This window comes from Delphinus delphis, chromosome 8 (genome assembly GCF_949987515.2).
Source record: "Delphinus delphis chromosome 8, mDelDel1.2, whole genome shotgun sequence".
Taxonomy (NCBI): Eukaryota; Metazoa; Chordata; class Mammalia; order Artiodactyla; family Delphinidae; genus Delphinus; species Delphinus delphis.
Window position 1 is genome coordinate 57,075,284 of NC_082690.1, and position 15,076 is coordinate 57,090,359.

The following is a 15,076-nucleotide window of genomic DNA, read 5'->3' on the forward strand; positions in this document are numbered from 1 at the left end:
TTTAATCTGAGATGCAGGCCAAATAAGCATAATAATTCACTGACCAAGCAGAAGCTAATTAAATAGAACAAACCATATATATATTTATATATATATATATATATATATTTTACCTTAATTACTCAAATTTATTGCAAAATGACCATAATTATCATAATGGATGGAAACTTCATATAAATCATTTCTTATTGTGGCAATAAAGGATCGAAACTTTTTATTCACTGAAATTACCAAGAGGAGTTTCTCTCCCCAGATCTGAGCAATGAAATCTGACACTTCTGACCTCTTCTACACACAATGTCACTTACAGAATGAGTTTCTGCTCTTGCTTACCAAAACAGACCGAAGACTGTAAAATAGGAGTTGAGTATGGCTGATTAGAGAATTCCAATAGGTCATTCCCACCTAATGGAGGCTTTCCAGTTAACAAATGGCATCTATAGATACATCTGGGTCAGAGAATCTTCTTTTTTTTCCTTTTCTTCTTTCATTGCTGGGAAATTTATCATTAGCATAAAACTTCAAAAAATAAAGAGATTCACCAAAAAAGGTGAAGAGATCCCTATCCTTTCTGTCAATCCTATCTCCTAAGATAACCAGAATCTCAGAGCTATAAGAAATCTTGACTATATAACTCAAAATTTTGTTTGGTTTGTCTGTGAAAAGGAAATTAGCCCCAAAAGTTGGATGATTTGCCTAAGGACAAACTGAGAGACTGACAGATCTTTAATCCAGATCTCTTAGTTAAGATACAACCAAATCAAAAAAATCTTTGGAGAAAATTCACTTTACTCATCCTGTAATAAAAATGAATATAGCAGAACAAAGTTCTCCATATAAGTCCATAGGTAAAATGGAAAACTAGCAAACCATCAGTTTATCTGTTAGACATATACCAGAGAAAGCAACAACGATATTATGTTTAGTTAGAAACAAGACAGGCTTTGGAATGAAATAAATCAAAATCGGAATCTGGATCTGTTACTTACCTATGCAACCTTGAGAAATGTCTCTAAGCCCCAGTTTTCCTCATTTGGAAAAAGGGAGTAATAATTATTATCTCTTAGTACTATTTTAAGAATTAAATGATAATACCATAAGTGAAAAAGATCTGGCATGCTACAGGATTTCAATAAAAATTACCTGCTTCCTAGGATTTATGTAGGATTCAGATTTTGCAAAGTTTTAGATAGTATGGAATAGTGAGAAAAGCACAGAATTTGGAGACAAAAAGTCTAGATCTACGTTCCAACTTTGCTCCTGTCTGTTTGTACCTCGCTAAGTCACTTACCTTCTCAGCATCTCATATATAAAATGAAGATAACAATATTTGCCATACTTAGCTTAAAGGATACTTTAAGGATCAAATATGATCATCTTTGTGCAAGCACTTTCTAACTATAAAGTACTACATAGATGTTATCATTAATATCAAGAAACTAATTGGATTAAAAAGTAGTTCCTTCCTACAAAGATTAGGGAACTCTGCTTTTATAAAGTTAACATCACTCCCCAGGCACCACTGAAGAGTTCTTAAATTTTATCAACATGTTTAAGTGTGTTTCAGTTCTACTAAACACATTTCCTTAAGACCAATGTTTCATACCATTTTCTAAACCAAATTTCAAGCAAATTAATTTAGAGTGCTGCTTCTCATTTCAAAGATTTGGGGGTTGAGTTAGAGCAAAAGACCCTGTAAACCAATATATAATTAGTTAATGTGAAGGTTATTTGGCTTGAGACACTAATGAGGGGAAATCTGTTTTTTTTAATTAAACATCACAACTAATTTATCTGCCGGAAATGAAAATATATACATTAATAAACATTAATGCTGAAAAGATCAGCCCGTGACCCAGCTGGAAGTTGCTGTAGACCACAAATTGAGAACCACTGCCTTCCGGGAACGGGAAGGGGAAACTTACAGGTATGGAGTAACGAGGCCCCTCAGAGTTCTGTGGTCACCCAGCAAGTCAGAGACAGGGATAGAAATTATCTTTTTGCCTCTTTGCGATAAATCATTCAGCCGCAATGAACTCTCATAAACAAAAGTATAAAATATATAATAGGTACTAATTTCTTCCAAACATTTACACAAATTAATCCCTATGGCACTGCTATGAGCTGCTATCCTTACTACACAGATGTATAAAAAGATTCAGAAGTTAGAAGTTAATTAGCTCCTTTATGGTCACTCAGAAAAATCAGTAGCAAAGACAAAATGTCACATATTACTGACTCTGTATCCTAACTGAGCTTTTGGGCTGAGAACCAAGTATGCAGATAAGCACCAAGTGTCAAAGAGAAGTCGTGATATGTAAGAAGCCACCAGTAACATTTTTATTAGCCAATCACTTCACTATTGGCTAGCCAACACACTAAATCAAAGCTGCACACGCAGTGACAAATACGTTCTTCCACTTCATGTCACCAGTATCAGTGACTCCAGTGCTTCTAAAATATTTTAACTTGGCTCAAGATTCATTAAATAGTACATTCACGTAAGCAAACAAGAATGATGTTCACCACAAATGAACTTTTAATAGATAAGAAAGAGTCCCTGGTAACCTAGCAGAATCACTATAAAGAACAGTGGTCCCTAACAAGTAGATTAGGATCTACTGGTACTGAAATATGGTTACCTGTATCTAGCCAACCCTTCTTTCCAACCCCTCAGATCTTACCACCGCAGTACATAGAGATTCCCAATGGCAGAAAAGTACAGCCAATAGCAGCACTCTTTCTCCTGCTTAGATTTGAGCCCAAAGTGCCAACATTAGATCCTAACCCGCCCATGATTCTACGAGTTCAGAGAAATATAGAATAATACTCATCTCAAAAAACATACATAAAAGCGGGATGAAAGCTCCTGAAGTACAAAGTCAGTGTTAAAAGCCAACAATTCTGACCCATTCTGGCAAATACATATTTAACTTGAGCATTACCAGCCTTTCTTTCCATGATAAAGTGGAGATACAAGAATGTGCTGACTAATTCTGACTTGGACTGTCAGAATTAAAACAGGGATTTACAAAATCCTATCATCTTCCTTCGCAGCACTGTTTGGTATCAGTAACTTTGAACACAGGCTCTGTCATAACTTGCTATGTGGGTTTGGGCCTCTGAAACTCAGTTTCCTCATCTATAAACTGGATAATAATATATGATATCTTTATTAGTAGGGAGATAATAACAATACCTTTAATTCATAGGACAATTAGTAAGAACAAAATGAGATGAAGAATAGAAAACACATGACACTGCCTGGCACTAATAAGCATTCTACAAATATGAGCAATTATTATTACACCTCAGGCTTTTAAATGGGACAGAAGTCACTGTTTAGAAGTTCACCTGTTTCAAGGCTGGTGATAGACTTCTTGGGACTTCCCTCTATCAGTATAAGAGGGAAAAACACAACTGGGAACACAACTGAAGAACTGTATCTCCCCATCTTTTTACCATATGCCAGAATAATATACATTCCATGGACTTTACACATCACACTACTGATAAAAAGGGGGTATCATACTGTGATTGAGTTTCGGAATCAATAGAAAGATTTTAACCACATCACCTGTCATTGGTTGTGTGAACTTCAGTAAGGTTATTTACTGTCCCTGACTGTGACCTAGAGTTTCCTCAACTGTAAATGTAAATAATAGTACCTACCTAATAAAGTTACTGTGGTAATTAAATAACTAATATCTTACCTATAAGTATGATAACTGAAATACTGTAGCTATTATTTTTGCTTCTCTTATTAGAAAAAGGCAAAAGTCCCCGACCCCTCTAAAATCCTATAGTGTTTTCATTTTAAAAACTTATGGTCTTGAAAAAGATATGTAGACATACATGCTACAGGTAGGAGGCAATCTGAGTATTATAAAACTTGATGGTACTTCCAAAGCACCAAAGAAATGTGTCTTTTCACAGAAGATGAGACCTCTTAGAAGAGATCTTATATGTACACCACAGCTATCTATTTATTTGGAGTCATTCTAACAGAGACTCTATGGAAATGGACTTTGCTCATAATATGTCATGATTTTAAATGGCATTATCCCAGACTCTCAAGTATAAATGTTAATATGCAATCTGTATTGGAACACGGATAGTTCTGACAATCACTGCCAAAGAATATACACTTTTTCTACAGTATTTCTCATGACAGTATCAGTTTTCCCAAATGAATACTAAGCTAGAAGCTACAGAAGTCTTCGTCCTTTAGCAGTGATGCCCGTAACATTAGACTATGATTCATTCCTTCAACAAATATTTATTGAATGCTTACTATGCCCCAGGCACTATCCCAACCCTCGGCGATCTTACTAGAGGAAGAAACAAACTAACAACTACAATGCTATAATGGAAAAGCACAGGTGCTATGGAAACACACCAAAGGGAAGAGCGCCAGTGAAGATTTCCTGGAGAAAGCGCCAATTAACAGAGGCGTAAATGCAAGTGAGACAGACTAAAGCAAATTTAAGTTTCTTTTAGTTCTAAAAGAACGTGAGTATGGCTAAAGCATTCAGATTGAGGTGGATCATAGGAGGCCATCTTCAGTCAGGAAGGACTTTAAATAAACAGTACAGAAGTTCAACAAGGTGTGATACAGGAATAAGACAGAAAGCATTTTGTTCCTATTTTTATAAGATCATTTCAATTTTACAACTCATCTGATCATCATACACATCTCTGCTACACAAAGTGTGCTCCACAGACCAGCAACATCAGCAGAACTTAGGAGCCTGTTAAAACTCAGCAGGATATCAACACAGTCATAAGTACTATTATTAACTTTACTTTAGAGATGAAGCCAAGTAATTGGACAAGGTTGCACAGCTGGCGAATAATGAAGCCAGGCATGCATCAAAGCACTCTGAATCAAAACCTATCCCTTTAAATTTAAACTATATTTTTCTAAAATTAACTGAAATGAAGTAAAATCACAGTTACAAAATTATTCTTTGAGTCTAACCTGTATTTCATACAGTGTAAAAATTTAAAACTTGTTAACTATGGCCTACTTTATTCACATTCCAAATACACTGCCAACACAATTGATTTTCTGTTTGCCATTACATGTCATTTATTTATCAATCTCAACTGTCTGAAATACACTGAAAATAAATAGGTAGCCAAAAAGGGATGCATTGCAGATGAACTAAGGATAAAAGATTCATGCACTATATGTAATGCACATTACCTAGAAGAGAGCCCGTCAGAGCCTCACTCTGTGCTCATGCACGCTGGGTGCCACGTAAGGCACTACGCTGGGCACTAAGAAGGATACTAACATAAAAATGTAAAGCTTCTGCCCTCAAAGTCCAAACCAACTAATAAGTAAAATAAGCAACATCAAAAATACTATGGGGGGGACTTCCCTGGTGGTCCAGTGGGTAAGACTGCACTCCCAATGCAGGGGGCCTCGGTTTGATCCCTGATCGGGTAACTAGATCCCACACGCATGCCGCAACTAAGAGTCTGCATGCTGCAACTAAAGATCCCACGTGACGCAACTAAGACCCGGCAAAGCATAAATAAATAAATAAATAAAATATTTAAAAAAAAATACTATGGGTCCACAGGAGGAGCAAGAAATCTCTGGATGAGGGAGAAAAAAGCCTGTAAAGAGAGCTCATATTTAAGTATGTCTTTGAAGGAGCAAAATAACTGAACCAAGTAGAGATGGGAAAAGCATATTCTCATAACAAGCACAGAGGTGAGAAAGCACAGGAAAAAGGCTTTTACTTCTGAATGATGGAATAACATACATCAGATTTACCCTCCCACTGTAAACAACTAAAAAATCATACAAAATTATACACGACAACAGCTTCAGGCACTGGATAAAGGCAGCCCAGGACAGTGGTTTCTGAGAGCAGGGAAACAAACAAGGTGAGCCTTATACTCCTCCAGCTTCCTGGGTGGGGAGTGTTTCTAGGCCACAATACAGAGCAGGTAGACAAATGAGAGCCCCAACAGTGTTCAGGAGACTCTTCTCTTCACACCATACACAAAAGTTAACCCCAAATAAATCACAGACATAAATCTAATAACTAAAATGATAAAAATTCTGGAAGAAAACAGGAGAAAATCTTAAGTGTCCTTGAGTTAAGCGAAGATTTCTACAAGACAAAGTTTATCTAAAAAGAAATGATGAATAAACTCAAAAGCCATTATTAAGGAGAAAAATATGTAAAACATGTATCTGATAAATAACATGTATCTAGAGTATATAAAGAACTCTTAGACATCAATAATAAGATATTCTCAAACACTCCCAAAGGGAAAAAATTTTAAAAAGCAGCCAGAAAAGATCTAAACATTTCACCAGAGAAAAGATACAGATAACAGATAAGCACAGGAAAACATGTTCAACCTCATTCGTTATCAGAGAAATACAAATTAAAACCACAATGAGAAACAACCATACATCTCCTAGGATGGCTAAAATGAAAAATGTTTGGATATGAAGTAAATGGAACTCTCATGCATTGCTAGTGGGAATGCCAAACAGCATAACAGTTTTATAAAGTTAAACACACTCTTACTATATACATTCAGCAAGCCTACCCCTAGTTATTTAACCAAGAGAATATGCCCACACAAGGGCTTCTACTCGAATATTTACAGCAACTTTGTTCATAATAACTCAAGACAGGAACCAAATCTAGTATACAGATAAATGTATAAACAATTGTGTGTGTGTATTCCACACACACACAGTGGAATAGTACTCAACAATAAAAAGAAATTCATTCCTGACACATGCAACCACATGGATAAATCCCAAAATCATTATGCTAAGTGAAAAAGAGCCAAATATAAAGAGTATATATTACATGATTCCATTTACATAAAATTCTATAAAAGGCAAATGATGTCAGAAAGCAGATCAGTAGTTGCCAGTGGTCAAAAGGTAGGGGAATGAACTGACTACAAAGAGGAAAGGGGAAATTTTTAGTGTGATGGAAATGTCTTTCATTCACCATCGTGGCAGTTACTTGTCTGACTATATTAGTTAAACTTATTAAATTGTATATTTAAAATTGATTAATTTTATTGTATATAAATTATACCTCAAGTAAACAGATTTTTAGAAAGAAAAGACAAAGAAATGAATGCTCACATACTGAACTCTTAAAAATTCATTAAAAAATAGTAACACAAAATGACAAAATGAGGAAATGATGCTAAAAATGTAAACCACAAAATAAAAACCACAAAGTTTATAATAAAACACCATACTTAACGGTGAAACACTGAAAGCTTTCTCCCTGAGACTAGAAACGAGACATAGATATCCACTGTCACCACTTCTATTTAATATTATAATGGATGTACTAGACAGTGCAATCAGGCCAGAAAAAAAATTTTAAGGCATTAATTTTTCTCTCTCTTGTTTGGCTGTGTAGCGTGTGGGATCTTAGTTCCCCGACCAGGAACTGAACCCACCCCTCTGCAGTGGAAGTGTGGAGTCTTAACCACTGGACTGCCAGGGAAGTCCCTTAATGCATTAATATTAGGAAATAAATTTAAATGCCATTATTTGCAGGTGAACTGACTGTACACATAAAATTCAAAAGAATCTAACAACAATCAGAATTAATAAGTTCCTTGGATATACACACATAACTCGCAGATATCACGGGTCTGGTTCCAGACCACCACAACAAAGCAAATACTGTAATAAAGCAAGTCACATGATGTTTTTGGTTTTCTAGTACACATAAAAGTTACGTTTACACTATTCTGTAGTCTATTAAGTGTGCAATAGCATTATGTCTAAAAAAACAAGGTGCATACCTTAATGAAAATATACTTTGTTACTAAAAAAAAAGTTAACCATCATCTGAGCCTTTGGAGAGTCATAATCTTTTTGCTGGTAGAGGGTCTTGCCTTGATGTTGACTGCTAATTGATCAGGGTGGTGGGTGCTGAAGGTTGGAGTGGCTATGGCCAATTTCTTTCTTCTTTTTTTGCGGTACACGGGCCTCTCACTGTTGTGGCCTCTCCCGTTGCGGAGCACAGCCTCCGGACGTGCAGGCTCAGCGGCCATGGCTCACGGGCCCAGCCGCTCCGCGGCATGTGGGATCTTCCCGGACCGGGGCACGAACCCGCGTCCCCTGCATCAGCAGGCGGACTCTCAACCACTGCGCCACCAGGGAAGCCCTATGGCCAATTTCTTAAAACAAGACAGCAATAAAGTCTGCCACATAGATTGACTCTTCCTTTCACAATTTCTCTGTAGCATACAGTGCTCGCTGTTTGTTAGCATTTTACCCACAGTAGAACTCCTTTCAAAACTGGAGTCAATCTTCTCTCAAGCCCTGCTGCTTTATCAACTAAGTTTATTTAATATTCTAAATCCTTTGTTGTTGTTTCAACAATCTTCACAGCATCTTCACCAGTAGTTTCCATCTCAAGAAACCACTTTCTTTGCTTATCTGTAAGAAGTAACTCCTTATCCGTTTAAGTTTATCATGAGCTTGTGGCATTTCAATCACATCTTCAGGCTCCACTTCTAATTCTAGTTCTCTTACTATTTCCACCACATCTGCAGAGCTCTTGGGTGACCAGGTACACTATCAATGAGCAGTGATATTTTGAAAGAAATCTTTTCTCCTAAGCTGTAGGTCTCAACAGTGTGCATAAAATATTCGGTAAACTATGCTGTAAACAGAGGTGTGTGCTGCTATCCAGGCTTTCTTTTTCCATTTACAGAGCACAGGCAGAGTAGATTTAGCATAATTCTTAAGGGTCCTAGGATTTTGAGAATGGTAAATGAGCACTGGCTTTGACTTAAAGTCACCAGCTGCATTAGCCCCTAACAACAGAGTCAGCCTGTTCTTTGAAGCTCTGAAGCCAGGCATTGACTTCTCTTCTTTAGCCATGAACATCTTAGATGGCATCTTCTTCCAGTATATGGCTGTTTTGTCTTCACTGCAGCTCTGTTGTTTAGTGTAACCACCTTCATTCATTATCTAGCTAGATCTTCTAGATAACCTGTTGCAGCTCCTACATCAGCACTTGCTGCTTCACCTTGCACTTCTATATTATTGAGAACGCCTCTTCCCTTAAACCTCACGGGCTAGTCTCTGCTAGCTTCAAACTTTTCTTCTGCAGCTTCTTCACCTCTCTCAGCCTTCACAGAATTGAAGAGAGTTAGGGCCTTGCTCTGGATTAGGCTTTGGCTTAAGGGAATGTTGTGGCTGATTTGATCTTCTATCCAGACCTTTAAAACGTTCTCCATATTAGCAATCCAGCTATTTCACTTTTTTATCATCCATGTACTCAATGGAGTAGCACTTTTAATTTCCTTCAGGAACTTTTCTTTGCATTCACAACTTGGCTGCTTGGCTCAAGAGCCTAGCTTTCAGCCTGTCTTGGCTTTCAAAATGTTTTCCTCACTAAGCTTAATCATTTGTATCTTTTGATTTAAAGTGAGAGACGTATGACACTTCCTTTCACTTGAACACTCAGAGATCACTGTAGGGTTATTAACTAACCTAATTTTGAAATTATTGTGGCTCAGGGAATAGGGAGGCCCCAGGAGTGGAAGAGAGACAGGGGAACGGCCAGTTAGTGCAACAGTCAGAACACACATAACGTTTATCGATTAAGTTCGTTGTCTTATATGGGCGTGATTCGTGGTGCCCCAAAACAAGTACAATTGTACACCAAAGATGACTGATCACAGATCACTATAACAAATACAATAATAATGTAAAAGTTTGAAGTATTGCAAGAATTACCAAAATGTAACATAGAGACATGAGTGAGCAAAATGTAACATAGAGACATGAGTGAGCAAAAGCTATTGTAAAAATGGTACCAATAAACTTTCCCAACACAAGAGTGTCACAAACCTTCAATTTAAAAAAAAAGCAATTATCTGCAAAGTGCAATAAAGTGAAGTGCAATAAAATTAGGTATGCCTGTAAAATTATTATACAAAAATCAACTGTAATAAGCACGTTAGCCATTAGGGAAATGTGATTCAATACTACCATGTGAGGGACTCCCCTGGTGGTCCAGTGGTTAAGAATCCACCTTCCAATGCAAGGGACACGGGTTCGATCCCTGGTCGTGGAACTAAGATCCCATGTGTCGAGGGGCAACTAAGCCTGCACACTCTAGACCCCATGCGCCACAACTACTGAGTCTGTGAGCCACAACTAGAGAGAAGCCCGCGTGCCACAACTAAGACCTGATGCAGCCTAAATAAATAAATAAATATTAAAAAAAAAAAAACTACCATGAGATACCACTTCACACTCATTAGGAAGGCTACAATAATAAAGAGAGAAAATAACAAGTATTGGTGAGGACATGGAGAAACTAGCACCCTCATACATTGCTGGTGGGAAAGTAAAATGGTTACGGCTGCTGTGAAAAGCAGCTGGCAATTGCTCAAAAAGTTAAACAGTTAGCACAGGACCTAGCAATTCTACCCTCAGGCGTATTCAAGAGAAATAAAAACATACTTCCTTACAAAAACTTATATATGAATGTTCAAAGAAGCATTACTCATAATAGGCAAAAACTGGAAACAATCCAAATTTTCATCAACTGATGAATGGATAAATAAAACATAGTATATCCATGTAATTGAATTTTATTTTTAAAAAAAGAAGTAATGACACATGCTACAACATGAATGAACCTTGAAACGTTACATTAAATGAAAAACGTGAGTCACAAAAGACCACATATTGTATGATTCCATTTACACATTGTCCAGAAAAGACAAATTTATAGAGACAGAAAATGAATCAGTGGTTGCTTAGGATTTATGAAAGGGGAAATTTGGAACAACTGTTTAATGGGTATGAATTTTCTTTTAGGAGGGACAATTAGACTGTGATCATTGTATAACCCTATAAATAAACCAAAAAAGACTGAATTATACACTTTAAAATGAACTGCATGGTATATGAATTAAATCTCAATAAAGCTGTTTAAAAAACTTTCTGTAATTTTCTTATCTTATGTCATAAAATAATTAGAATAGAATCAATTTAATTATAGTATAATTGAATTTAATTGTAAATGTAATTAGCTTATAATAAATAAATAAATAATCGATCACTGTGAGAGCTGCAGCTGCAGGGCCATTACCCTAACATTAGAATTGCTAATTTGTCTATAAAACTTCCAGGGAACATTTCTTTGCACATATAATAAAATCAATACTACTTTAAAAAAATCATTCATATTTCCATATATCAGCAACAAGTAGAAAATAAAAGTTAAAGATAGTTATAACAGTTATCATAAAACATCAAAAATAGAAATATTGATAAATTCAGTGAATCATGGAAAACATCCATTTGCTAACAACTACTTTATTTCAATAAGATTTTGTAAAAGTGATCTAACAAACAAAGGCATATACCATTTTCTTGGAATGGAAGACTCAATACTGTAAAGATGTCTATTAACCCCAATTGTGTTGGTAAATATATCAAATGTATTCCCAATCAAAATCCTAATAAGGTTTCTTTTCTGTGTAGAAGTTCACATGAAAATGCAAAAGGACAAGAATAACCTAGGTGATCTTGAAGAACAGCTAAGCTGAAGAACTTTAACAGAGGGCAAGACCAAATATAACATGAGAGAAATTAAAACAGTAAGATAAGGGCAAAAGAATAGAGTAACAGTTCAGTGAAACAGAACAGATGGTCTTGTAACAGACAAGTATATGTTTACCTTATTTATGACAAAAGAGAAACAGCAGTGTGATGGGGAAAGGATGGTTTTCAATAAATGGTGCTGGGCCAATTGACTATATATAAAAAGTGAGTCTTGACTCTTATCTTACATCATACACAAAAAAATCAATTCCTGATTAATTATAGACATAAATGTAAAAAGTTCAAGAGTAAACATTTAAAAGAAAACACAGAAGATCTTTATGACATTAAAATAGACCAATATTTCTTAAACTAGACACAAAAGACCTTAACTAAAAAAGACAAGACTGATAAAATGGAACTTGTGTTCATGTAAAGGTATCACAAAAGGGTGAACTAGCAAGCCACAGGATGGGAGAATATATTTTCAATGCATATTTCAAACAAAGAAACCATACCCATAATATATAATCAAAAAATAATATTACTCAAACCAATAGAGGTGGGGGGAGCAGCAAAAGACTTTTAACAGGTGCTTCAAAAGGAATGTATCCCAATCAGCAAGAAATATACGAAATAGTGTTCAACTTCGTTAGTCTTCAGGGAAATTAAAATTGCAAGGAGACACTAACAACATACCCACCAGGAAGGCTAAAATACAAAAGACAGAAAGTACCAAACACTGACAAGGATGGAGGATACACTGCTGGATGAAGAAGAGGTAAATTGGCACAACTACTTTGGAAAACGTTTGGACACAACCTACTAAAGCTGAAGATATGCATATACTATGACTACGTAATTCTGCTCCTGGGTTTGTATCTAAAAGAAATGCATTAAAAAACTTCTTTAAGAAACATGTACTACACCATTCACAGAAACATTACCTGTAATAGTCCCAAACTAGAAATGAATGAAATGCCAAAAGCAAGAATAAATAAGTACATGTTCATTCAGTGTAATACTACTGGCAGCAAAAATAAACTAAGACTACATTACATTCAGGTAGGGATGAATCTTACAAACAAAATGTTGAACAAAAGCCAGCACATAAAATGTACATATTATATGGTTCTATGTGTATAAAGTTCAAAATTAGGCAAACCCAATCTATGGTATAGTGAGTCAAGGTAGTAGTTAGTCTGGCTAGAGATGCCATGAATGGAAGAGGACATGAAACTTCTGGGCTTCTGGGGTCCTTGTCTCTGTTTCTTGATGGAGATTCTGCTTATGCAGGTGTGTTCATTGTGAAAATGTGAAGTGTGTCTGTGCGTGTATACACTATACTATACGTATTAACTTCAAAATACTTCAAAAATTTTTAAAAAATTGTTTTAGTATATTTATACAAAGATGACTATTTGAGCTTATGGAGAAAAAGAAAGGAAAATTACTGAATGTGGAGGCTAGGCTGTTTGTATGGTGTTTTTACTCACCTTTGTCCTGTAACGCAATTTGTTCCTTATGCAGTAATGCCACCTCCCGTCCCAAAGCTTTCTTCTGTCTTTCCAGTTCATTTCGAAGCACCAAAATTTTTAATTGCAGGCACTCACTTTCTTTTTTCTAAATAATTAAAAGTACAGGTAAATTTATGAATATAAAAGTTATTCCTACGAATAACTGCGCATTCACAATGTTTCAAAATGTGACTGGTTTAAAGCACTTTAATATTCATGTAACTTATAGATCTCTTGAGTAACTTAATTATCAGCACCTGTCATTTTAATGGAAAGAATACAGATGTAAGCAAAGAACAGAGTAGAAATAAAATCTCAAATCTGGGAACAGTTCTAAGAACCTAAAAGACACTATAAAATATCTCAGGCCTCTTTCCTAACACCACAATACAATAAGACACAAATTAATAATAAAAAAGAAATGGAGTTCTCAAAATGTTAAACATAGAATTACCTTAGGACCCAGCAATTCTACTTCTAGACATATGTATATACCCAATAGAATAAAAAACATGTCCATACAAAAATGTAAATATGAATGTTCATAGCAGCATTATTCATAATAGCCAAACAATGAAATCAATCCAAATGTCCATTATCTGATGAATAGATAAATAAAATGTGGTATATATCAATGGAATATTATTTGGCAATAACAAGAAATGAAGTACTGATATATGCTACAACATGGATGAATCTTGAAAACATTACGCTAACTAAAAAAAAGCCAGTTTTAAAAGGCCACAGACTCCATTTATATGAAATTACCGAAATAAGCAAATCCATAGAAACAAAAAGTAGATTTCCATCCTTACCAAGCTGAACATAGGTGCTCTAATATTTCACAGATTTTGGAGAAAGCCAAGCAGGGACCTGGTGCTTTCATCCCTTCCAGACAGTAACTAACCAAGCCCCCTATAATGTCAGTGGATACCACAGGGAGAGCCTGCAGACTCACTACAGATGTAACAAGATAACCTTCTCCCTTCCTGCTGGGTAATATCAGAGGAGGCCAAGTAGAGAGTCAGAACTTTCACTACTATGCAGTGCTATTGAGACCACCTTACTCCCTATGTGGGCAGCTGGAACTCCTATTCCTAGTCAGCATTAACAAGCCCTCTTACACTCACACACAAACACTCCTCTGCCACGTGAGCGTCAATGGAAGCTTCTTGGGGAACTTGGACTTCCACCCCAACCTGGCAGTAATGAGATGGTGCCTCTTCCTTCCACTACCAGAGGTGTCAGAGGAAGCCAGGTAAAATAGAAGGTTTAAATAAGATCCAGAGACTCATAATACCCCAAATGTACTAGTTTCAATCAAAAATCACTCATCAGATCAAGAACCAGGAAGATATCAAAGTGAATAAAAAAGGATAATCAAAAGATGCCAACACTTGAGACAAGTAGACATGTTACAACTATCTGACAACGATCTGAGAGTAGCCATCACAAAAATGCTTCAATAGAAATTAAGAACCTATATGGGAATATAATGTAAAAAAGAATGGATATATGTATATGTAAATGTATAACTGATTCACTTTGCTGTACAGTAGAAACTAAAACAACATTGTAAATCAACTATACTCCAATAAACATTAATTTAAAAAAAGAAATTAAGAACATGCTTGAAACAAAAATATAGAACTTCTTGACCAAAAAAACCCGTAAAATCTCAATAAAGAAAGTAAAGACCTAAAGAACTGAAATAAAAAACTCAATGAATGAGCTCAACAGCAGAATGTAGGAAATAGAGAAAAGAATCTTTAATCTGGAAGATCAAACAATAGAAACTACCCAATTTAAACAACAGAGATAAAAATGAACAGAGCCTCAGAAATCCGTGGAATGATAGCAAAAGATCTAGCACTTGTATCATCAAGTACCAGGACGAAAGGAGAAAGTGGGCAGGAATGAAAAGTACTTGTAGTAAATAATGGCTAAAAACTTCCCAAATTAGGCAAAAGAAATAAAT

The 15,076-nt window shown here is 35.8% G+C and overlaps 1 protein-coding gene across 1 annotated transcript in view; it reads right to left on the reverse strand.

Annotated features, from left to right (window-relative positions):
• The window catches only part of UVRAG (UV radiation resistance associated), a 363,917-nt gene that overhangs the window by 150,389 nt on the left and 198,452 nt on the right, over positions 1–15,076 (reverse strand). The window contains 1 exon segment of the mRNA XM_060018254.1: positions 13,078–13,204. Coding sequence (XP_059874237.1) covers positions 13,078–13,204 — 127 coding nt within the window.